General features: G+C 33.0%; 2 protein-coding genes and 2 pseudogenes across 2 annotated transcripts; all 4 read left to right on the top strand.

Annotated features, from left to right (window-relative positions):
• Positions 1 to 3,678: 3,678 nt before the first annotated feature.
• On the top strand, positions 3,679 to 5,160 carry LOC25493469 (uncharacterized acetyltransferase At3g50280). Its single transcript, XM_013601970.3, has one exon. It carries the CDS (start codon positions 3,743 to 3,745, stop codon positions 5,084 to 5,086), a length of 1,344 nt encoding a protein of 447 aa, XP_013457424.1. The 5' UTR covers positions 3,679 to 3,742; the 3' UTR covers positions 5,087 to 5,160.
• Positions 5,161 to 9,431: 4,271 nt separating this feature from the next.
• Positions 9,432 to 11,540, top strand: LOC25493467 (protein ENHANCED PSEUDOMONAS SUSCEPTIBILITY 1-like; annotated as a pseudogene).
• Positions 11,541 to 13,312: 1,772 nt separating this feature from the next.
• LOC25493466 (protein ENHANCED PSEUDOMONAS SUSCEPTIBILITY 1) lies at positions 13,313 to 15,775 on the top strand. The gene is made up of 2 exons (XM_013601967.3): positions 13,313 to 14,879; positions 15,689 to 15,775. Exon 1 carries the CDS (start codon positions 13,426 to 13,428, stop codon positions 14,767 to 14,769), a length of 1,344 nt encoding a protein of 447 aa, XP_013457421.1. The 5' UTR covers positions 13,313 to 13,425; the 3' UTR covers positions 14,770 to 14,879; positions 15,689 to 15,775.
• Positions 15,776 to 18,986: 3,211 nt separating this feature from the next.
• LOC25493465 (protein ENHANCED PSEUDOMONAS SUSCEPTIBILITY 1-like) lies at positions 18,987 to 22,544 on the top strand (annotated as a pseudogene).
• The last annotated feature ends 3,595 nt before the right edge of the window (positions 22,545 to 26,139 follow it).

Raw genomic sequence — 26,139 nt, 5'->3', positions numbered from 1 at the left:
GAGGGATTCTGATGTCTTTATATTAGAATGAGAAGGATTATAATGTCTTTTGTAGATGTAAGACTACATAGTTGAAGGATAATTTATATGGATTGATACTATCTACACTAATAAGATGTATCTTCTAAAGAAAAAAATAATTTGAAAAATCTAGTGTTTTATGGAGTTAATCAACAATCCTAAATACAACCTCTTTTCAAAAATATAACATCCATTTGAGTTTTTTTTTTTACAAAAACATACATTTGAGATTTTGAATTATCCAATGTTATAGGATCTTTTCAAGATTTTAAATTATAAATTCACCAGAAGGATAAACATGTAAAACACAATAAATTTATTAAATTATCAGTTATCTTGATATTAAAAAGTAGATTGTATTATTTAATTCCATCTATTTCTCTTCCTACGATAAATGATTAAATATAATTAAGTAATGTTGTATTGACTTTTAAAACGATAATTAAATGAAGAGAAATGATATCAAGTGTCTTTAGGGCACTTGTTAAGAAGTTTAAAATGAAAACATTATTTTAGAAATTGTGCATTCAGCACACTAAAACAACAAAAAATAACTTTTTCTTTCTAAATTTCATAAATCTTTTATAACTTTGAATCCTTAACAAGTGTCCTTAGGGCAGAACACTTGTCAGCAAGACCCTTAAATGAAAAAAAAAAAATCTGCAAGTTTAACGATTCAAATTAAGGAAAATGCTAACAAATGTCCGATTGACACTTGATATAAAGTCTAATGAGAAAATTTTATCTTAAAAATCACACATTCATTCCATTGAAACGCTAAAAATTGGTCAAGAACTTACAAAAAATTGATTTTTGTTTCGTTATATTCATCAACTATTTTTATTTTGTGTTTTTAACAAGTGCCTCATGACAGTTGTTAACATAGCCAAAAATTAAAAGAAATGAAGGGAGTAGATCATTTTTTTGAAAATTTATTGAAATTTATTGTGCATTCGTGTACAAGTTTGGAAACATTGGCAAAATCCATCAACCATCATTTAAAGCTTTAAATGATGTCACCATTGCAGCATTAATTAAACGCTTGACAATGTCACCATTAAAGCTTGAATATCACAATAAACCTTTAAAAGTTTCAAATGATGTAATCGACGCAGAATTAAAATCTTGAAATAAAGGCATCATTAAGGCTTGAGAACAACTTCACCACATTTTTAGCTAACAAGTGTGATAGGCCTGCACGGGTAAATTTTTGACTAAATTACACTTTTCATTCATGAAAGATGCTTGAATTACACTCATATTCTCTTTATGTTAAAATATACAATTTCTTTCCCTCTCATTCAAAATATATTAGAAAATACTTCACTTTTCTTCCATGAGAGAAACTTGTATTACATTTCTCTTCCCACTTATATTAAAATCTACGTTTTACTCTCTCAATAAAATTTTTTATTTCTTATAATCTAGCAAAAAATATTATCTAACACACTTCGACGAAAAATAGTATTGCAGGTCCATTTAATATAATCAAATTTTGAATACATATTTTTCTCTATTTTTTATTAACAATTTCATTAACATATAATTTTAAACCCTATTATAAAATATGAAACAATCCAAAATTAAATAAAGTGTGCTGAAATTTACTAAAGCCGATTAAGTATAATTATTTAAAAGTGAATTGCATGGTACAGAGTGTTGGACAGTTAAGAGCCAACACGAGAGTCATGTAAGTGTAGCGGAGATGAGGATGTTGCGCCAAATGAGTGGTAAGACTAGAAATGATAGGATTAGGAATGACACCATTAGAGAGAGTGGGGGTAGCACCTATAGAAGAAAAGTTGATAGAAAATAGGCTTAGATGGTTTGAACATGTAGAGAGAAGATCCGTAGATGCGTTGTAAGAAGAGTAGATCAGATGGAAGATAGTCAGGTTAAAAGAGGTAGAGGAAGACCTAGGAAAACTATTAGAGAAACCATTAGAAAGGATTTGGAGGTCAATGAGTTGGATCCAAATATTGTTTATCATAGAACATTATGGCGTAATATAATCCATGTAGCCGACCCCACTTAGTGGGATAAGGCTTGGTTGTTGTTGTTGTATACTTCAAATTATAAAACTAATAACAAAATATTTAAATTTAATTATCATTGACATTTAAATTATAAAGAAACAAATTTATATTTTTAAATGGCGACTCAAAATTAGTATATATTATAAAAATATTTATTTATGTTAAAATAGATTAAAGTGCAGTGCATGTTTAAGTATTAAGGGAGGGGTTGTAATTCAAGCATCTCATAGAGGAAGGGGGAATAAATTTTGCTTTTTAAAGGAGTTGAGGTATATTTAAACATAAGAGAGGAGGGAAGTGTAATTATAACTTCTCTTAGGGAAGGGGAGTGTAATTTTTTCTCAAATATAATTACTTATACTTTTTGACATAGCGTTTAGGATAAAAAAATGTGGTGTCTCTCTTACTTGTAGTCAAGATAAAAAGTGGTATCAGAGTCGTGGTTTGATGAAGGGGTTCGAGCGACTTCTTGTGTCAAAATTTTTTCAGACATGGTGTTCAGATGACGGTTCTGCTGGTGTCTTAAGTAGTGCAGTACTAGTGCCTTAAGCAACGCAATACTAGTGCAAGTGTGTGTGGATGAAAGAACTCCAGCTTGAGAGGTGAGCATGATGAATCGATGGACTCAAACTTGAGGGGGTTGTTGTGTAACAAATGTGAGTTAGAAGTCATACATATGTTAAAAAAGTGGAGGTTGAACATTTTATAACTGAGATAACTCAAAAACCCATTGTCTTGAGGTTTCAGATAAAAAGCGTGGTGTCTCTCTCACTTGTGTGGTTGCTCTTGCCTAATATGATGGTTCTCCTCATGACCTAACACATTCGCTTTGGGAAATTGCAAAGGTAAAATGTTTAGACTATTACTTTTCCCATCCTATGAGGTACTCACGCGCCCTGTAAAAATTTCAAAACTACCTTTCGGATTATGAAATCAGAAATAATACAAAAACTTGAGTATTTTGGGAAACACACATGGTCGTAAAGTTTCGGATTATATAATCAAAACTAGTTCGGATTATATAATCCAAATAAAGGGTATTTTGAAGAAAAAAAAATAGAGCGCGCGAAAATAATATAAGGTGAAAAAAGTAATAGTGAAATGTTTAATGTAAGATTATTTGTACTTCTATAAAATAGATAAACATGGGTACGTGGATACAATTAGTTTAACTTTGTCAATCATTATGAACAGTAAAAGTTAGTCAAACAGTTAAATCTGATGAATAAATATGCTTTGTCGATTAATTATAATATTTTTGACCAAAATAAATATTATAAAAAATTCAAAATTTCAAAAGTGTTTAGTCCAAATTTAGACAAAAAACAATCGACTTTTTTAAAATCTCTTTTACTTATATTTTGGTACAAAAAGTATTAATAGTAGATTAAAATTTCTTTTACTTATATTTTGGTACAAAAAGTATTAATAGTAGATATAAAAACAGAACAAAATGTATCTAATTTTTTCAAATATTTTTATATTTTAAGACAAACAAGGATTTAATAATTAAAAACCGAGGTCTGCTTTCATAAATTTTCAGACCAATAGTAGATGTGTTATAAATAGATTCCTTACCAAGAAGACAACTTTGCTGACTTGAAAGTTTTAAAAACATCTATAAGAGTAGTCTCTACATCCACTCCCCTACATCACAATAGAGTAAAACCTCTCATTAATCAACCATGGCATCCATCAAACTCATATCAACCACTACAATTCAAGCACCAAGTCACATTAACACCAACTCAAAAAAAATCCATTTGACCCCATGGGACCTCTCATCCCTCCAAGTTGAAATGAACCAAAAAGGACTTCTCTTTCACAATCACCAAAACCCAAAAGACACCTCAAACCAAATCCAACACCTCAAAAACACCCTTTCCTCAACTCTTGTTTTCTTCCCACCCCTCACCGGTCGTCTCATCATTGAACATCAAGAAGACGACGACAATAGCATCAACGATGACACAACCTCATGTTTCATCCTTTGTAACAACCTAGGTGCGTTATTTATTCATGCAGCAGCTGAAAACACAAGTGTCTTCGATATTGTTAAACCAAACTATGTTCCTTCCATTGTTCACTCTTTTTTTCCATTTAATAAAGTAAAAAACTACGAAGGCACATCAAAACCATTGCTTGCAGTTCAAGTTACTGAGCTTGTTGATGGTATTTTCATTGGCTTCTCAATCAATCATGTTGTTGTCGATGGTAAGTCGTTTTGGCATTTCATCAATTCATGGTCTGAAATTTCGCGTGGTTTTGATCAACTATCGAAACTCCCAACACTTAATCGTTGGTTTCTCGATGAATCAATTGAAATTCCTATAAAATTTCCTTTCACAAAGGAGGAAAATGGAAAAAGTACCGAAATTGATGAAAACCCTGTTCCACTGGAGAGGATTTTCCATTTTACAAAGGAGAAAATTGCGAAACTCAAATCAAAAGCTAACGAAGAGGCCAATATAAACAAAATATCTTCTTTACAAGCACTTTTAACTCACCTTTGGCAAGCTGTGATTCGTGGTCAGAATATCGATCCAGAAGAAGAAATCATGTATTGTTTAGTCATTGATGTTAGAGGCAGAATTATTCCACCTTTGCACGAGAATTACTTTGGAAATGCATTGCAGGTTGGTGGTGTGAAAATGAAAGCAAAGGAATTACTTGCTGAAGGAGCGTTTGGAAAAGTTGCTTTTGAGATGAATAAGATGATAGCTTCACATTGTGATGATACTGTGAAGAGACACTATGAAAGTTGGGTGAAAAATCCAAGGTTGTTTCAAGGCAGGCTTAGTAGTGTTAAGGCTTTGGCAACTAGTAGTTCTCCAAGGTTTGATGTTTATGGTAATGACTTTGGTTGGGGTAAGCCTGTTGCTGTTAGAAGTGGGGGTGCAAATAAAAGTGATGGAACGATAACTATGTTTAGTGGGATAGAAGAAGGTAGTATTGATGTTGAAGTTTGCCTTTCTTATGATATTTTGGAGGCTATGGGAAATGACCCTCAATTCATACATATCTTTTAATTAGTTTATGTTAAATGTAAGTTCTGTATTTGTATGTTATGTTAATGTTATGAATTATGAATAACTATTTGTGATGGCAATAACAAATTGACAATAGAATTGATCTTATATTTCAATAAGGCAGTCGTTAGTGGTTGACTCCAATCTAGCATTCTCATAGCACTACCAACAATATCTTTGGACATGGAAAATGACCCTGAATTCATTAAGTAATATCTTGATTGAAGTCTTATTTTGGTCTCATAAAAATCACAGAATTTATGTTAGTCTTTTTTAGAGAAAAAAAAGAACATCTTTTAGTTTTTAATAAAAATAAATCATAATTACCCAAGAGTGTTTGGATAAGATGACACGAGTCTCTTTTAGTTTAACTAAGGTCCTGTGTTTGAATCTAGTCTTAGACATGCATTAGCTTAAAACTCTTATGGAGAGTTTGCCATCCACTTGGATCACAAAAGACTCAAAGGATCAGTATTCGCAGTTAGTCGTGGAGGATATCTGATTTATGAAAAAAAATAAAAAGAAGAAAAGAAAAATCTGACTTTTTATTTGACTCTGAACCAGAATTTATCCACAAACGCTTTCTCAAGGGGGCATTGTTTAGGGGGCTAGAGAAAACATTCCCGGAATTGTAGTGTTGGAACTAAATATACCTTTGTCTGGTAGATGTGAACTAAATATATCATGAGATTTTGTATGAGCAATGAAAATTAACTCCAACTAGAATATCATGAGATTTTGTATACTTTTTCATTTGTAGGTTGGAATTGGATCATCTCCTTCAAAATTGTCTCCTTCTCTCTCCTTCCTTTAATATTAGCCATTAGATGAATCTAACTGTAGACATATTAAAATTAAAAAAAAACATAATAAACAACCTAAAACATCACAAACTCGGAGGGTTTTACTACTGCAGAAACTTCTTCATCTTCCCTTTGGTCTGCTCTCTCAATTTAAGAAAATTGCGGCCCCCTATTTTCATTATAATGTTTGCTCACCTCTTCACTGTCTTGTATTATTAAATATATGCATTCAACTAAAATCCTTCAAAACTGTCTAATTCCATTTGTCTTAATATATACAAAGAAAATCCAATTAAAGCAACGCTTCATACCAATATTGCAAAGCTTCGTAACTGCCTGTTATCTTTTCTACAACTGTAACAACAACTCAGCTAGTAATTGAGTCACAATTTAATATCCTTGGTGTTTCAATATGATTCTATCAACAAATAAGAAGGGGAGAAATTGATTATATGAAATAGAGAACTGCCGGTAAGGCAAAACCAATGCCGTTGCGGCATTCTTCATCATCGGCATCATGTAATCGAAAGTTGGGACGCTGTTGTTGGTGGCGGTTAGGGGAAGAGTTTCCTTTCATCCTTCCTGATACATGAACTCCCTTGTCAGATTGTGTGTGTGTGTGTGTGTGTTTTTTTTTTGTTGTTGAAGGATTCAGATTATGTTTTTGTCGGATTGTGTGCGTGTGTTTTTTTTGTTGTTGAAGGATTCAGATTTGTTTTAGAAGGAGAAAACAAATGGGATTTTGAGTTATTTTATCTTTTATTATGTCCACCGTTGGATTCATCTAATGGATAATATTAAGGGAAGGAGAGAGAAGGAGACAATTTTGAAGGAGAGGATCCGATTCCTATAATTATAACATTCATTCCGAGGAATATACACCGTAAACCAAACATATTTTATTTATTCCTTGGATTTTTTTTAATCAAAGTTCCCTGAAATTAAGTTCTTTACCTAACACTTTTTTCTATATTTTTCTGGGAAGAAAATCATCACCTATATGTTCCCAGAAAAGTTAATATCGGGAGTAAATTGTGTAACCGGCAAACAAACATGAATATGCGACATTAACAGTGTGAAATAGAGGACAAAGCCACATTTTCACAAAAATATGAAGGCACATATTAGTCCATAATATGCTCGAAGGAAAATTTGAAAGAGAGAACAACATTGATTGTCTCCTGCTCACTATCATCTCTGAGAACCCTAATAATAACAATGTTGACAACACTTCTATATAGGAACAAAACTTGTTACGAACTTTGGTGTGTACTTCATGCATCATCAATTGCGATGAAAATCAGTCCCAAACATTGTTGTCAGAATCGTGACAAGAATCTCACGATTTTGCAATTTTACATACTCATACCAATCAAGAGTGTAAATAGAACCCTTAGTTGAGTAAAATTCCTGCAAAATCACATGACAACGTGAAATCGAGCTATTTTACATACTTGTGCCGATCAAGAGCGTGAAATCGTGGTGAAATCAGTTCCAAACATTGTTGTCGGAATCTCGATAAGAATCGTGAAAACTCACGATTTTGAGTAAAATTCCTGCAAAATCACATGCCAAGATGAAATCGTCATGAAAATCAAGCTATTTCATACGATTCTAATGAACGATCTTGACTTCGAGTCGCTTTTGTTTAAGCTTTGTGACTAGGTTGTGTCATGTTTAAGAATTGTGAGTTTTGAGTATAGTCTATGTTTAAAATTTGAGACGTTGAGTCTTTTACGTTTAAGATTAGAGACTTGTTTGTTTAGGATATGAAACTAAGTAATTTATATCAAATATATAAGAGAACAGCTTGTTTGGAAGAATATAGGAGAACAGCTTGTAAGCGCAATCTTGATAAACGCTTTTGCTATAAGTTGCAAATAAGCACTCCTACGTTTCCAAAATAATTCTCAGCTAAATTTGGACACATTATCTTGAAGGGTTTGGAGTTTTCTATTTCTGAAGGGTTCTCAAAGGTTCAAGTTGGAACTGATTATGAGTTCCTTATCCTTGGTTAATGGTGGTTGTGCTTGTTAAGATTATTATGCAGAGAGAATTAACAAGGAAAAGTGAATGTGAAAGAGAGGGAAAGTGAGAAAGTTTAGAGAGAGTATGCAACAACTATGTTAGTCCTTGCATTCAAAGTATTTATACATCATGATAATGGGCTTTACATAGCACAATTACATTTTCTAACTAATTCGTTTGATTAGTTCCTTGCATAGCAAGCAACTTCTCCAAACTAACTAATTTGATTTGATGAGTTTACTTAAAACTAACTAAATAATTCAATTCAATAGTGCTTAGAGACATCCCTATTTCTCCTTGGTTTCCAACTTGTTTGTTTATATTCCTGATTATTTATATATTTTTTAGGGTTAAATATGTTTTTGTCCCTATTTATATATTAATTTATCGTTTTAGTCCCTCTAAAATTTTTCTTCAGTTTTTAGTCCCTATAAAATTTTCAATCACTGCTTTAAGTCCCTATTTTTAAGTTAACTTTTGTAGTTTTTAATGAAATTGTGCAAAAATGTGTTGAAATGTATGTTTGACCTAACTCAACTAACAATGTCGATATTAGATTTGACTCATTCACCCGAGTTCGAAAACGAAACTGCACAGTTGTATATGTAAATTTTAAATGATGTTTATTTCGTTTACAAATAAAAAAATATATACATAGTTTTTTTTTAATTTTTTTTTATTTTATATTTTTGAGAGAAATAAGCTTAATACATTTCAGGAATAATTAAGTATTCAATACATGATGGGATATTGGAATGAAACGAAAACTAGCTTACTTTGTTTGCTTGTCTCCTAATGAACTTCACGTCGGTGTTCGTAAGATCAGTGCCTAGCAGATGAGCACACTTGTTAATTATAGCACTAAAATATGATACACCAATCTACTTTCTGCAAATGTTGTCCACAACCGTCTTTGAGTCTACTTCAAAACCCATGTTCACAAATCTACTTTCTGCAAATGTTGTTCACAACTGTCTTTGAGTCTACTTCAAAACCCATGTTCACAAGATGTAGGTCCCTTGTCATTCCATAGCTTTTAACAGACTAAGAGTTTCCCGTCCTGATGAATTTAGCTCAATTGGTAAGGACAATGCATAATATATGCAAAGTTTAGGGTTCAAACCCCGACTACCACAAAAAAAAAAAAAAAAAGACCAAAAACTTCCCCAATATCTACATCAATGATGGAGGAAAACCATCGGTTCGAGCTAAAACAAAGGCCCCTTGGGCATCTCTAATACAATATATACATAATTGAATCTCAAAATTGTTGAGACACGAAAATTAAAATTTGGTTAATGACATAAGAGTAATTTTCTCAACATTTTTATACACGAGATACACGGTTTATCATAATGGCAATATTTTTTAAGATAATGACGTGCATAGGCTAATTATTATAGTATTCACACGGGAACCATGGGTGTATTATTAATTATTAACCAAGAGAAAAAGAATACACCTATAAGAATATATATTAATCTAAGATAGTTGGTTCCTATCTATAGGAGCTGGTGTAGGTGCACAATTGATACTGAGATAATAAAATATTGTAGCTATGAGGTTTCTATCAGAGTTGCATAAAGTATTAAGGTCGTGAGAATCTTTTGTTGTTTTCTTGTTGCTTTAGGTTCTCAGTCTTAGGTGTGCTTCAAGTTCCCATCGGTTTTTCTTGGTTTGTCTTGGAGGCATTTAACATGTATTCTATTAAGAGTTTTATTTAAGTCTCTTTATTGTTGTTTTAGGTGTCTACAAGGGGAATTATTCTTCACAAACTTTGATTTTGGCCTGTATTTGACATCGCCATAGCATTTCTTGTGCTTGGGATGCACTTTTATTTAATAAAGGTTCTCAGTCTTAGGTGTGCTTTAAGTTATCATATCAAAACCCATGTGTGAGTTACAAAGAAGTTGTTTTGCTTTTATAGTTTTTTAATTGAAACAACATAAGATATTATTTCTGATACATGAGATGCATGAGTGTAGTACTCTAGTAAATAATATTCGAGCAATCTTGACCCAAAAGAGAGAGAATATAAGATAGTTAATCCCCCTGAGTCTGATCATCAAACTACCCAAAAGAAAGAGTACCAAAAGTTGTTCATGGATTCCATGAAAGTGATATCCACAACAACAGTTCAAGCACCAATTGACAACAACAATCTTAACTCAAGTAATTATCATAAAATCAATTTAACACCATGGGATCTCCGATTCCTTCCACTTGAAACCATCCAAAAAGGCCTTCTTTTTCACCAACAACCCATTCCTAGCACATCAAACCAAAACCAAATCAACCATTTGAAACAAACCCTTTCCACAACACTTTCCTATTTCCCACCCTTAACGGGCCGTCTTATAATCACCCAACACAACGTGACCACAAACAACAACAACAACACATCATGTTCCATCCTTTGCAACAACCTCGGTGCTCTCTTCGTCCATGCAAAAGCGGAAAATACAACCGTATCAAACATCCTTGAACCAAACTACGTTCCTTCCATTGTTCATTCATTTTTCCCACTAAACGGTGTTAAAAACCACGAAGCCACTTCACAACCAATCTTAGCCGTCCAAGTAACGGAGTTAGCCAACGGCATCTTCATTGGTTTCACTGTCAACCATGTTGTTTCAGACGGCAAGTCATTTTGGCATTTCGTCAATACTTGGTCACAAATCTCCAAAAACTCCCACGAAGTAACAAAACTCCCTTCATTCAAACGTTGGTTCCCAAATGACATTGAACTTCCAATATGATTCCCTTTCACAGAAACAGAAGCAAAAAGTAGAAAACCTCCCCAGAACTTACCTGAAAGAATTTTCCATTTCACAAAGGAGAAAATTGCGGAACTGAAATCAAAAGCAACCGAAGAAACCAAAACAGAGAATGTTCAAATCAAAATATCTTCGCTTCAAGTGCTGTTATCTCATGTATGGCGATGTGTTGTTCGAAGCAAAAAACTTGATCCACAAGAAGATTTTTGTTATATTTTAAGTATAGGTGTTAGACCAAGGATGATTCCTCCGCTTGAGGAGGATTATTTTGGAAATGCTTCAATGATTGGTGGTGTAACAATGAAAGCAGGGGAGATTCTGGAATGTGGGATTGGAAAAGTTGCTTTGGAGTTAAACAAGATGATTATGTCACATTCTGATGAGAAAATAAGGGATTACTATGAGTGTTGGTTGAGAATGCCGAAGATTTTTGGGATTGATGTTTTGACGGGTGGTAATACGTTGGGAACAAGTAGTTCTCCGAGGTTTGATGTTTACGGTAATGATTTTGGTTGGGGGAAGCCTGTGGGGGTTAGATGCGGAGGTGCGAATAAGAATAATGGAAAGATTACCGTGTTTGCTGGGGTTGAAGAAGGTAGCATAGATGTTGAAGTTTGTCTTTCTTATGAGATTTTGGAGGCTTTGGGAAATGATGCTGAGTTCTTGGTTCCTAGTTCTAAGTAATGTGACACATTATTATTACTATCTTGTGGTGAGATTGTTGTAATTATGTAATGATGTAACTTAATTTATGTTTAATAAGTTTCTATTTACATTTCTCTTGTGTGAATTATGTTGGTGTGTATCTGAACATTGTACAAATGAATAAAGTCTTTATATCGATGATGGTAGTGTGAGTCGACCGATCTCAAATCAATGAATGAGATCAATTAATGCATCTAAAAATGTGTAGTTTGGATTATGTAGTTTTGTTTTTGTTTGTGTTATCAATTAATACAATTTCTTGTACAATAATCTTTCCATCTATCCATAGTGACCACACAACAGACAACCAAATCAGATGTCTGATTCTCTTTAACTTTTTATCTCGAAACATATCACCATGTTGATGCAAGTTAGCTACACCCGTTTCTGCATAAGCTCTTATAAAGCCTAGCCAACAATAGTAAGTGCTTTTTGCAGCATCTTACACGCCGATTTAAAAGAGAACCCTGAGGAAGAATCATGTATGCATGCCCAATTGTCTGTCATTCCGGCCTGCACATCTGTCCTTGCAATGACAGATTCTAATTCAAGCAGCTGATCCTTCTCATACGAACAACGTTCACCTCCAGTTCCAGCGCCAAATCTACATGTCGCCTACACGCTCCTTAGTTTCGGACACTGTTGCTTGCTTATTCTCCTTAATAGAGCAAAGTCTTGGAAACCTCTCCTGCAAAATAATTGAATTTCCAGCCCATCTTTGAGACCAAAACAATGTCGTCTAACCATTACCAATCCTACAAACCACCGGATTAGAGAACAAATTAGTGCTGGCTGGGTGAGCAGTGTCAATTAACTTCAAACCATGCCACTAAATTGAATCCCTGCTACTTGATGTAATTGAATCAAGAAGATAATGTATATGGATGATGATAAGTAAAAAAAATCTATTGAACAAATGTAAGTAGAAGCAGTTGAGGTAGAAATCAAAGAGAGGTGAAATGGTAGGAAATCATTTAAAGAGATTGAGAGTTGAGGGTGGAACTCAAGAAAAAGTATATTGAAATTGATGATGAAGTGATACAACTATACAAATATCACAAAAAATAAAGAAACTCCTGTTTTTAACACACATATCTTGTTTAACTTAATTAAGTAATGTTACGGATAATGTTATTATCTTGTTCTGTAATTGGATTTAAAGTTTTTCTAGCTTGATCTTGTTTAAGATATGCTTAGGTGAACAATGTTTAAGGATATGTCACTTTTGCATTTCCCTTTAATTATTTGGTTACTTGTTGACATGTTGGTGTGTATCTGAAATTTTAAAAATCAATGTATATTTGTCAAAGTTATTCCACATAGGATATTAAGATTTTGATTGAGAGTTTGAAGGGGAGGAAAGAGCTTTGGAAAGTGGAAAATACTGAGAGAAAAAAAATGACGAAATTTTTCATAATTTTTGAAAGAGTATTTTTTTAGAGAATGACAAAGTTAATGCTTATGATTAATATATTTTTATTTTAAGAATATTATAGGCAAACATAAATTAAATTAGAAGAATTCATATAAACGTTATAAAACCCTCGTGAACTTACACACACAATTGCAAAAATTTTAAACCAAACTTAGATGAAAGTGTCCAATTTTTTATTTTGTTAAGAAAACAAAAAATAGTAGGTTTTGATTGAAAATTACGACTTTCAAACTTTTATAATATTAAATTTATCACTTTATACCACTTTTAACATAATATTTCTATTTCCTTCAAAAAAAACATAATATTTCTATCGTTGTTTTCTCATGAGAAAATAAGGGATGAGAAAATACTCTACATATGTTTTTCTTTAGGACAAAAAATACTCTACCTATGTTGTCATACAAAAATTGTACTACTATTATTGTTTTTCTTTTTACAATTTTTAAATTGAAGCATTACAAAATATTATTTCTGATACATGAGAAGCACGGGTGTAGTACTATACTCTAGTAACGAAATATTCGACCAACCAATCTTGACCAAAAATAGTTTAAGATATCCACAGCTAGAGAGCAACAAAGCTTGTTCATGGCTTCCATCAAAGTGATATCCACAACAACAGTTCAAGCACCAATTGACCACAATAATCTCAACTCAAGAAGTGATTATCGAATAATCGATTTAACACCATGGGATCTCCAATTTCTCTTAGTTGAAACCATTCAAAAAGGCATTCTTTTCCACCAAACCATTCCAAACCAAAACCAAATCAACCATTTGAAACAAACACTTTCCACAACACTTTCCTATTTCCCACCCTTAACAGGCCGTCTTATAATCACCCAACACAATGTGACCACAAACAACAACACATCATGTTCCATCATTTGCAACAACATTGGTGCTCTCTTCATCCACGCCAAAGCGGAAAACACAACCGTATCAGACATCCTTAAACCAAACTATGTTCCTTCTATAGTTCACTCATTTTTCCCACTTAACGGAGTTAAAAACTACGAAGCCACTTCACAACCAATTCTAGGAGTTCAAGTAACGGAGTTAGCTAATGGCATCTTCATTGGTTTGACTCTCAACCACGTTGTTTGTGACGGCAAGATGTTTTGGCATTTCATCAATACTTGGTCACAAATCTCAAAAAACTTCCAGAGTATACCAAAACTCCCTTCATTTCAACGTTGGTTCCCAAACGAAGTTGAACTTCCAATACGCTTTCCTTTCACAAAAACCGAATCACAACGTAGAAAACCTCCGCAGAACTTACCTGAAAGAATTTTCCATTTTACAAAGGAGAAAATTGCGGAACTGAAATCAAAAGCAAATGAAGAAACCAAAACAAAGAATGTTCAAACGAAAATATCTTCGCTTCAAGCGTTGTTATCTCATGTATGGCGATGTGTTGTTCGAAGCAAAAAACTCGATCCAGAAGAAGATTTTCGTTACGTTTTAGTTATAGGTGTTAGACCAAGGATGACTCCTCCACTTGACGAGGATTATTTTGGAAATGCAGGGATCATTGGTAGTGTAACAATGAAAGCAGGGGAGATTCTGGAATGTGGGATAGGAAAATGTTCATTGGAGATGAACAAGATGATTATGTTACGTTCTGATGAGAAAATAAGGGATGATTATGAGTGTTGGTTGAAAATGCCAAAGTTGTTTGGGATTAATAGTTTGGCAGGTGCTAATTCATTGGCTACGAGTAGTTCTCCAAGGTTTGATGTTTATGATAATGATTTTGGTTGGGGGAAGCCTGTAGGGGTTCGAAGCGGGGGTGCGAATAAAAGTAATGGGAAGATTACTGTGTTTGCTGGAGCTGACGAAGGTAGCATTGATATTGAAGTTTGTCTTTCTTATGAGATTTTGGAGGCTTTGGGAAATGATGCTGAGTTCATGGTTCCTAGTTCTACTTAATGTGACTTGTAAATTTTGTTATAATTATCTTGTTTGACACTTGAATTACAATTCTTGTTTTGAGCTTGTTCTAATGATGTAATGGTGTAACTGCATTTATGTTTATTGAGGGTTTGTTTGGTTAACCTAAAAAAGAGCTTTTAGCTTCTAGCTTATAGCTTATAAGCTCGTTTGACAAAAAAAGCTCTGTTTGGTAACACTTTTTCACCATGAGCTTATAGCTTATAAGCTATTTTTCAGAAGTTATTCCAAGTAGCGTTTGAGCTTATAGCTTATAACTTCTCACTTTTTCTTCCAATTTTACCCTTATTATTTCATTTAAATTGTATTTTTATCCATTATAATTTTTATAATAAGCTACGTAATAAAGACTACTATTCCTTTATTCCAATTTTTGTATATATATATCAGCTGACCTTTTTTTTTGAAAAAATATATACCTTCGTTTTTTTTTTTACGAAACAAAATACTATTATTCTATTAGTGTTACCTTTTTTTTTTTTTTTGAGGTAAATGTTATTTTCTTTATTCTCTGTTATTAGTATTACTCTATTAGTGCTACCTTTTTTTTTGTTTTTGAGGTAAATGTTATTTTTTTTATAAAGTGAAAACACTTAAATGATAAGAAATATAAGATAAAATTTTAATGAATAAAATTTAATTTAATTTATAATACATAGGATATATTAAATTAATAAATTTAAAGTATTTTTAAAAAAAAAAAAATTAGTTTACAAAATTACAAATACTTAAATTAATGATATAATTTTTATTATGAATTAAGAATACTCTTTATGTCATTTTACATTTACCAGCTAGTTGAACCGCTATTTTTACCAAACACTTCAGTTAGCTTATCAGCTAAAAGCTATCAACTAGCTTATCAGCTATCCGCTATTTTTATCAAACAGAGCCTGAGTTGCTATTTACATTTTTTCTGGTCTGAAATTGTTTAGGATATGCTTGTTTGAACAATAATTAAGGATATGTTACATTGCTGTTTCAATTATTTGGTTTCTACTTGTTGACATGTTGGTCTGTAATCTGTATCTGAACATTGTACAAATGAATCTAGTCTTTGGATAGCTTGAACTTGAACCGAAAGCTTCTACCAAAAAATATGTTCTGAGAAGTTCTTCGCAGGTACAAATTTTAATGGCTTAATTGCACTTTTCTCCCATATAGTTTGCCAATTGTGCGATTTTGCACCTAATAGTTTTAAACGAGCGATTTTGCCCCCTATAGTTTTCCCCCTTTCTGATTTTATGGTCTGCATGACATTTAGTGCTGATGTGTCTGTTTTTTTTATCAATTAATGTGTGCTACGTGTGTAATTCCATTTTTAAAAAAATAAAAAACTGGTATTTTTCAGATCTTTTGGTAGCTTTGAGTTTCGTGTGCCACGTGCCTCCTTCTCTCAAAATCTGAAAAATACCATTTTTTAAAGGTAATGTATATCGATGATGGTAAGTAATTAAGTAAGATTGAAATCTATTCAATAAATGAAAATATAAGCAGTTGAGCTACTAGCCCAAACCAAACTCAATTTGACGGATTTTCTCCGTTTTGATTGGGTTTGGATATGAGTTTGAGTTTTCTCCGATTTCACAACATGGGTGCGGTACGGGTAACGGGGATATAGGTACCTACAGTGAACTCATACTCAAACTCTCATCACAAAAGTAGAAAATCAATTTACTACCTTTTTATATAAATAGAAACTTAAACCCTAAATCATTTCACTCACACAGTCAGACTCTCAGTTTTTCAGATGACACTTACTTATCATAGTTCTTTTTTTTTTTCTCCTTCCATAGCTCACACTCTCAGTCTCTTTCTTTTCAATTACTATAGTTATCGATCGTCGTCATCTCTTTGTTGGATAATGCATTACAACATTGCAATTGGGACTGAAAAATACTTTTATTTTTAATAATAAAAAAAAAATCCACTGCAGAGATGAGGATGGGTCAGAGATACTCAAACCCATCAGGGACGAGGATGAAATTGATATGATGGAAAAGATAAAACTCGTTTTCGCCTCCGCCCCATTCCTTGCATACTTATTAGGAATCTATATCCAAGAAATCTATTGAATAAATGAAAATGAATGAATGAAAGAGTTAATTAATGCATGTAAATACGTGTATATTCAAATGCAGGGAATCCGGATCCTTGCATGTCACGTTCTGTTATGAATGATTTATATTTTTCTAAACAATACAGTGTTTTCATTTTTTTTGTTTTTGGTCGAATAAGCTTTGAAGTTTGAACATGGCCCACTTTTTCATGAATTGTATCATCTTTGTCTCAACTACTGAAGGAATCTCCAAGCTATACCTTTCAAACTTTTATAATGTTGAATTCCTCACTTTCATTTTCACCACTTTCCAACATAATATTTCTATCTTTATTTTGTTCTTATGAGAAAATAAGGGATGATTATGAATGTTGAGCTAACAAAAATACTCAACATATGCTTTTTTTAAGGGGAAAAAAAAAATACTCTACATATATATGTGTCGAACAAAAATTGCACTACTATTATTGTTTTGTTTTTTTACAATATTTTAATTGAAGCATTATAAAATGAGTGAATCATCAACTTCGTCCCTGAATTTTTACGGGTCGGTCAACTTCGTCCCTCAATTATGCGAAATATCAATTTAATCCATGAATTTGTTAAATGTCAATCAAGTTAGTCCTTCAGTTCAAACGGAGCGTTAACGGGGCTGACGTGGCCGTTAACCTCTCACATGTCAGACGCCACGTAGGCAGGGACTAATTTGGCCGATAATGACCTAAATTTTCAAGGACTAAGTTGATTGAATTACAGGAAATTGCTCTTCTTCCCCAACGGCTCTCTTCCTTCTCCAACGACTATTTCTTCCCCAAATATATAAAATTGGAACTCTAATTTTACAATGTGTAATCTACACTCCAAAATCTCCAAATTTTCTTCCAATAATTAAGGGTCACGTTCTTCCCCAAATCAAAAAATTACAAACCCTAATTTTTTTTAATTGAATCTGAAAACCAAAATCTGCAAAATTCATTCAAGCAAAACTGTTGAAATTGAATCTAAAATGATGGGAGGTGGTCATATGGGCAAAAAGAGCTATCAAAGTCAAGCTTCATCTTCATCCTCCATGTTTAATGGTGATGTGAGAGTGCTTGAATGTTGTGTGGGTTGATGAAACTGAAGAACTAGGTTACTTTAAAAACAATGGAATTTGTGCTGCTCATGGAAGAAAGACAAGAATGATGGAGAAGGTTCAGTCCATGCTTAAGGCTAAGGAAAGTGGCAATGACGAGGTTTGGAGGGCAAGGTTGATGGAAAGTGAGCTTAGGTGATTAAGTTTATGATAGTCATAATCTGCTTGTTTGAGTTTTGCAACATGCTAATGTATATTTCTAAGGTTGTGTAGAGTTGTAATGATTTTACCATGAAAAGAGGTTGAAGATGAATGAAATGTTGCATATCTGTTATAATTTTACCATCAGATTAGTCCCTGAATTATTTGTGTTACTATCAAATCGATCCCTGAATTATTTTAAAAACCATAAAAAAAGTCCCTAAATTATATTAACAGAAATCAAGTTGATCCTTGAGGCATAAATTTGCAGAACAACATAAAAAAAGGCAGTAGATACCAATCAAAATAGTAATAAGTCATAACTAAATGATAAAAACATGAAAACGAAAATCATAAAAACGGAAAAAATATGGGCGAAAATGAACAGAGAAAAAGGAGAAGAAGATGAACGAAGTTACCTTCAAAACATACGAAATCTTCCTTCAAAAATGCAATCTTGATCGCCGGAGAGGATGATGATCTTGGAGAAGTGAAAATGGAGGGAAGAAAAACAGACAGGGACTTAGTTGATGTGTTCTGTATGAAATATGAGGATGTATGGTAATGGCAAACATAGGGGTAAAAAAGGAATTGCAGAAAAATGAAGTTAAAAAAGTGAAAATTGAAATTTTCGTATTTTCCATCAATTTAGTCCCTGTACACGTGGCTTTCTTTTTCCCACGTGTACAAGCCAACACAACACACTAACGGACCTTTTGGACGGAGGGACGAAATTGATGGACGTCAAACAAATTCAGGGACTATTTTGATATTTCGTTAAATTTAGGGACGAATTTGGCCGACCCCTGAAAATTCAGGGACGAAATTGATGGTTCACTCATTATAAAATATTATTTTTGATACATGAGTTGCACGGGTGTAGTACTCTGGTAAAGATAAGATAATTGGTCCTTTGTATCTCATCAAAGCTGCTTCTTCATGGATTCCATTAGTGTGATATCCACAACAAAAGTTCAAGCACCAATTGACAACAATAATCTCAACTCAACTGATTATCAGATAATCGAATTAACACCATGGGATCTTCAATTTCTCCCACTTGAAACCATCCAAAAAGGCCTTCTTTTCCACCAAACCAAAACCAAATCAACCATTTGAAACAAACACTTTCTACAACACTTTCCTATTTCCCACTCTTAACAGGCCGTCTCATAATCACCCAACACAACGTGACCACAAACAACAACAACAACAACAACAATGCATCATGTTCCATCATTTGCAACAACCTTGGTGCTCTCTTCATCCACGCAAAAGCAGAAAACACAAGTGTTTCCGACATCCTTAAACCAGACTATGTTCCTTCTATAGTTCACTCATTTTTCCCACTTAACGGCATTAAAAACTACGAAGCCACGTCTCAACCAATTCTAGCAGTCCAAGTAACGGAGTTAAGTAACGGTATCTTCATTGCTTTCACTGTCAACCATGTTGTTTTAGACGGCAAGTCATTTTGGCATTTCGTCAATTCTTGGTCTGAAATCTCAAAAGGTTCCCACAAAATATCCAAACTCCCTTCATTTCAACGTTGGTTCCCAAACAACGTTGAACTTCCAATACGATTTCCTTTCACAAAAACCGAATCACAATGTAGAAAACCGCGACAGAACTTACCTGAAAGAATATTCCATTTCACAAAGGAGAAAATCGCGGAACTGAAATCAAAAGCAAATGAAGAAACCAAAACAGAGAATGTTCAAATCAAAATATCTTCACTTCAAGCGTTGTTAACTCACGTATGGCGATGTGTTGTTCGATGCAAAAAACTCGACCCAGAAGAAGATTTTCGTTACGTTTTAAGCATAGGTGTTAGACCAAGGATGATTCCTCCACTTGACGAGGGTTATTTTGGAAATGCAGCGATCTTTGGTGGGGTAACAATGAAAGTGGGGGAGATTCTGGAATGTGGGATTGGAAAAGTTGCTTTGGAGATGAACAAGATGATTATGTTGCGTTCTGATGAGAAAATAAGGGATGATTATGAGTGTTGGTTGAGAATGCCGAAGTTATTTGAAGTTGGTAATTTGGCAGGTAGCAATTCATTGGCGACGAGTAGTTCTCAGAGGTTTGATGTTTATGGTAATGATTTTGGTTGGGGGAAGCCGGTAGGGGTTCGAAGTGGGGGTTCAAATAAAAGTAATGGGAAGATTACTGTGTATGCTGGAGCTGAAGAAGGTAGCATTGATATTGAAGTTTGTCTTTCTTTCGAGATATTGGAGGCTTTGGGAAATGATGCCGAGTTCTTGGTTCCTAGTTCTAAGTAATCTGACTGGTATTTTTTCTGGCTATTTACAATTTTTCTGGTCTGAAATTGTTTAGGATATGCTTGGGTGAACAATATTTAAGGATATGTCACTTTGCTGTTTCAATTATTTGGTTACTACTTGTTTGTACTAGTTTGTTCCATATTGTTGTATTTAAAAGCTTCTACTAAAGTAATATGTTCGAGAACTTCTTCCCAGTTACAATTCTTAATATATCTTTGCTATTTAAATGTAATGTATATCGATGATGGTAAGTAAGATAGAAATCTATTGAATAAATGAAAATATAAGCAGTTGAGCTACTTATTAGGAATCTATATCCAAGAAATCTATTGAATATACGTGTATGTCACGTTCTGTTATGCATGATTTATATTTTTCTAAATAATACAGTGTCTTCATTCTATAAATTTAGATTATTAGTTTTGTATTTGGTTTTGTTAGTAATTAATATAATTTCTTGTACAATAAGCTTTGAAGTTTGAACATGGCCAGCTTTTCTATGAATGGTATCATCTTTGTCTCAACTACTGAAGGAATCTCCAAGCTATAAAATGTTAAAGTTATCACCACAATGCAGTATTGAGACAAGAAAATTAGATGTCTGATTTTCTTCAACTTTTTACCCTCGCTTTTAAAGCGTTCTTAGTCGCAATTCTGTCCTGCAACACGTGCCAGGTGAAGACCACAACGGAACCGAGCATCTCCATAATAAATTGAAAGCTTTAACCAACTCAGCTGAGACCAATTCCTGTGAAACAGATTTTTGCAGCAGCTTATACGTCGATTTAACAGAGAACCCTGCAGCAGAATCATGTATGATGTATCCCTTCCCAATTGTCCATATCCTGCCTGCATAACCGTCCCTGCAATGACAGATTCTAATTCAAGCAGCTGATCCTTCTCCCAAACGAACAATGATCACCTCCAGTTCCAGTGCCAAATCCACATGTTGCCTACGCGCTGCCTAGTTTCGGACACTGTTGCTTGCTTATTCTCCTTAATAGAGTAAATGCTTGGAAATCTGTCCTGCAAAATAGAATTTTCAGCCCACCTATGAGACCAAAACAATGTCGTCTCACCATTGCCAATCCTATGAACCACCGAATTAGAGAACATATTAGTGCAGGCTGGGTGAGCAGAGTCAATTAACTTCAAATCATGCCACCAAATTGAATCCATGCTACTTGATGTAATTGAATATAGAAGATAATGTATATGAATGATGGTAAGTGAAAAAAAATCTACTGAACAAATGTAAGTAAAAGCAGTTGAGGTAGGAATCAAAGAGATGTGAAATGGGATGAAATCATTTAAAGAGATTGAGAATTGAGGGTAGAACTCAAGAAAAATTATATTAAAATTGATAATGATCAGTGATACAACTATATACAAGGATATAATATATATTTAGAGCTTATTAGGAACATAATACATAAAGACCTAACAAACAAACAGGTTCCCTCACTGAAAATAAAGCATAACCAAATTGAAACAGGTTGCTTTCTTTATAATTATTGGGAGGACTTAAATGTTTATAAATTGCTTTAGTTTTCGTGTCAATACTTATATTTGTTTATATATTTTTTGTTGTCACATAAGATTTTTTATATTTCTTTATATACCCTTCCCTTTCACAGAAACAGAATCATAAAATCAAGGCTCCTCAGAAGAAAGCATAGAATCCAAGTTAGCTGAAAGAATCTTCCATTTCACAAAAGAGAAAATCGCGGAACAAAAATCAAAAGCAAACACCAAAGCTGGAAAAGAGAAAACTAAAATAACTTCATTTCAAGCGCTATTATCTCACATTTGGCGTTCCGTTGTTCGTTGAAGAAGGTAGTATAAATGTTGAGCTTTGTCTTTCTTATGAAATTTTGGAGGCTTTGGGAAATGATACTGAGTTCATGGTTCCATGTTCTAAGTAATGCTTCCAAGCACACACCCTTGGAGGTCACCCCTCACTTACATAAACACTACTAGTGTTTATTCTTTCCAACTTCCACTCAAATCCAACCGGTGTTCCAACATTTGACACATAACCAAGCAAAGGATTTTTGTCTTTGCGATTTTGAGGTTTCTTGGATTTTGGTTTTTCTTTATCTTGAGCCATATGAAGATCTTTATTACTTCTTTTTTCCTTTATCAAAATTCTGTTTAGAACAAAAAAAACTGTTTGTTAACAATCCGTTTTTTTAATTTATAAAATAGTAATCAAAATCAAAAACCAAATACCCAATCAAACTGCCTTAATTCAGCTATGCCACACATTACGGTTCTAATCGCTCCAAGAGATTAGTCTATCCAGTTGTGTGTAGAGGATATCCTGTAAAAAAAAAAAATCTGCCTTAATCCATTTTTTTACCCATTGGAAAAAAATAATCTACAAAAGCAAAATCAACTCATTTCATTTCATTAATAATAACGGTCTCAATACAAGATAGTATATGATCATGAATTTGAAAACTAGCATAAGATAATGACTTTCTAGCTAACAAATGAACGACATTATTTATTTTTCGTGTAATAAAACTTATCTTAAAGTCACCGAGGAAAAACAATCTTTTTCTTAAGTTCATGTTGAACTATATAGGCTAAAAGAAAAGCTGGCCAGCTCTCGAATAACTTCAACCATAACAAACATTTTGTGTATTATGTGAGTGGTTCTACACCATTAATCTGACACCTTTGATGTATAAATGTCGAGGTAGCTTAATTGGTTTTAGTTAAAGAAAAAGGAGTTGGAGGTCATCGATTAAAACACAGATGGAGAAGTAAATATTAGTCTAACAATAAACTACTTCATTCGATCATATTTATAAGCAAGTATTTTTTATTCTTTTTTAAGTTTGTTCAACATCTTATGCAGGTCCGGCCGTATGCAAGTGCAACAAAATCCTTGACACAAGGCCTCCAACTTAGAGGAGCTTAAAAAAAAAAAATTGTACCTTTGAACAAAATCCATCATTAAATGTCATTTTTCCGTAGGTAAAAAGTCTACTAGACAACAATTTTTCTGTTAATTATATATTATTCATAGGTATCTATCTGTCTATAGGTAAAAATCATATTTGAACCATTGTTCATATATTTAACTACAACTTAGTTGTGTGTCACCATAAGTGGTGTTAATTTTTTTTTCAATTCTTTTTAAATGAAAATTATCAAGATAATAACAGTTGTTCGAATTGTTGGGGACGGCCTTGAACTTATATATGTGGACTATAATATAGTTTAAATACATCAATTATTTAATAAATCTGTAAAATGAATAATTACTAACATTTGTAGTGAAGGATCTATAAATTTTGAATAGTGGAATGTGTTTGATTTGTTAAAAAATGAAGGACATGACAGAACAACTCCAGTTGTCCAGTGTTTGATTTGTAAAACTGTTTCAGGGACAGAACAAACTGGAGGCAAGAGATAGGACAAAACCTGAAATTTTTGTCCCTCACCAAACCACAACACAAATTTTTGTCCTACGTACGAGTTGTCTAAAACACCAAAATAACATTTTGTCCCCCAAAAATCATATAAAATAAGAAATTATTCAATACCATAAAAATTTATCCTGTGTTGTTATGCCTTGTGTTGCGCTCTGTGTTTTGTAATCTCTACTTGCTTATATTTTGTTTTTATTTGAATGAATAAACCATCAATTTAGTCTATAAATTATCGTTCATTTTTCAATTTAATCAATAAACTATGTAAATATAATAGTAGTCCTTAATTTATATGTAATTCATCAATTTAGTCACTAAACAACATAAAAATTCATCAATTTAGTCTCTAACATCTCAATATCAGAGATTAAATTGACATATATTATACTCCCTCCGTCCCAAATTATAAGAAAAAAAAAAAAATCACACTTATTAAGAAAACTAAAACATAAGAATTTGGAGTATAGTTTTTTGTGTTTTCTTTGGAAAAAGTTTTATAGAAGATGTAAAAACAATTTTCATTGGCTATTAGTTATTGAAAAAATGAAAGAGAAAGAAAATTGAATGTAATGTGCATTTAATTTTATGAGAATAAACAAAAGTTTTTCTTGGAAAAGAGATTTTATAAAAAAACAAGGTTAAATAGGATAAAAGTTTGTCTTTTTTACTTATATTTTGGGACAAAGAAAATGAGTTTTTTTTGCTTATATTGTGGGACGGAGGGAGTATACTTTAGAGACAACTTATTATACTTATATAATTTAGAGACTAAATTTAAAAAAATAGTGATATTTTAGAGTTGTTGTCATGTGATTGAAAGGTCACGGGTTCAAGTCCTGGAAACAGCCTCTTGTGTAAAACAGGGTAAGGTTGCGTACAATATACCAAATGGTGAGACATCTTTCCGGACCCTGCATATGCGGGAGCTCTAGTGCACCGGGTTGCCTTTTTTTTAGTGATATTTTAAAGACAAATTGATGATTTAATTTGTTCTTTATTTGAATATGATTTATTTATAGGTGACAACTAGGGTACCCATGGAAGAATGTTGGGTAATTTACCCCAACCAATACACATTAGCCACATAAACACATTTTTAAGTGGTATCCATGAACTATCTTAACCCCACCAACAAATTGCTCATTTTCATTAGTTGGTGGGTAAATTACCCACCATTCTTCAAAGGTAATCTAGAAAAAACCTATTTATATTGGTAAGCAACTTGTAGAATTTAACTTGTTCTTCATTGTAGTATCAAAACTAAAACATTTCCATCAATATTTTTCAAACTATGATAGTTTTATCATTATTTTTCACCTCCTCATCTGAACCGACAAACCTTAGCTTCCTCCCATTTCCTTTACTTTCTTTTCTCAATTTGAGTTTCAAATTTTATTCACGATAATTTCTGAATGAATTAATACAAGAGACGAGGCCCTATGCAAAAACACCACCGTCCACAAAAGTCACAAAACCAAGATATATAAGAAAGAATTAACCTTTCAAGACCTAACGCGAGGGAAACGAGTGCATTACATACACTAAAACTGGAAACAAGTACATGCACTAAAATTCCCTAAAAAAAAAAGTGCATGCACTAAAATAGGAAACTAGTACATATGCACTACAAATTAACCTTTCAAGACCTAACTCGAGATACACGAGTATATTACATATGCCCTGCAAATTAACCTTCCAATGTGTCGAACGACGTTTAACTGCTCGACAATTAACTGCCGCTCAGCGGATCGATGCTTGAGAGGAATCACTGGATGCCTAAAAAGGTAGTAATAAACAAAAAGACCCGTGACATATAAGAAGGATATACTCTATATTATATTGCAAGATCAGGATAGGGCAGAGAGAAAGGGTTAATTTATAGTGCATAGGTCTCAGAACTCAGAAGTACTCTCACAAAACTGTCTTCTGCCAATTATTATGACCATACTAACATTAAGTTTTCACAGCATGCATAAAACATACCAACTGCATTTTAACTTTAGATGTTTGACCATCAAAGTTGGAAGTGATGCAACTTCTCATATCATATACCAGCTATGTAATGTGTGTACGTTACATGCACTAAAATTGAAAACGAGTACATTATGCATGCACTAAAAATTAAACTTTCAAGACCCTCTAAAAAAAATTAACCTTTCAAGACCTAACACGAGGGAAACGAGTATAGTACATGTACTACAAATTAAATTAACCTTTCACAACTCAGGATATATAAGAATGTATGAAGGATATATATACTCTATATTATATTGCTTATCTCAT

Source organism: Medicago truncatula, chromosome 4, assembly GCF_003473485.1.
Source record: "Medicago truncatula cultivar Jemalong A17 chromosome 4, MtrunA17r5.0-ANR, whole genome shotgun sequence".
In the NCBI taxonomy this organism is placed as follows: Eukaryota; Viridiplantae; Streptophyta; class Magnoliopsida; order Fabales; family Fabaceae; genus Medicago; species Medicago truncatula.
This window is presented reverse-complemented; position numbering and strand designations above follow the sequence as displayed.

Bases quoted from the DNA above. Each gene is read 5' to 3' on its own strand.
- LOC25493469 (XM_013601970.3), top strand. From the start codon at position 3,743: ATGGCATCCATCAAACTCATATCAACCACTACAATTCAAGCACCAAGT.
- LOC25493466 (XM_013601967.3), top strand. From the start codon at position 13,426: ATGGCTTCCATCAAAGTGATATCCACAACAACAGTTCAAGCACCAATT.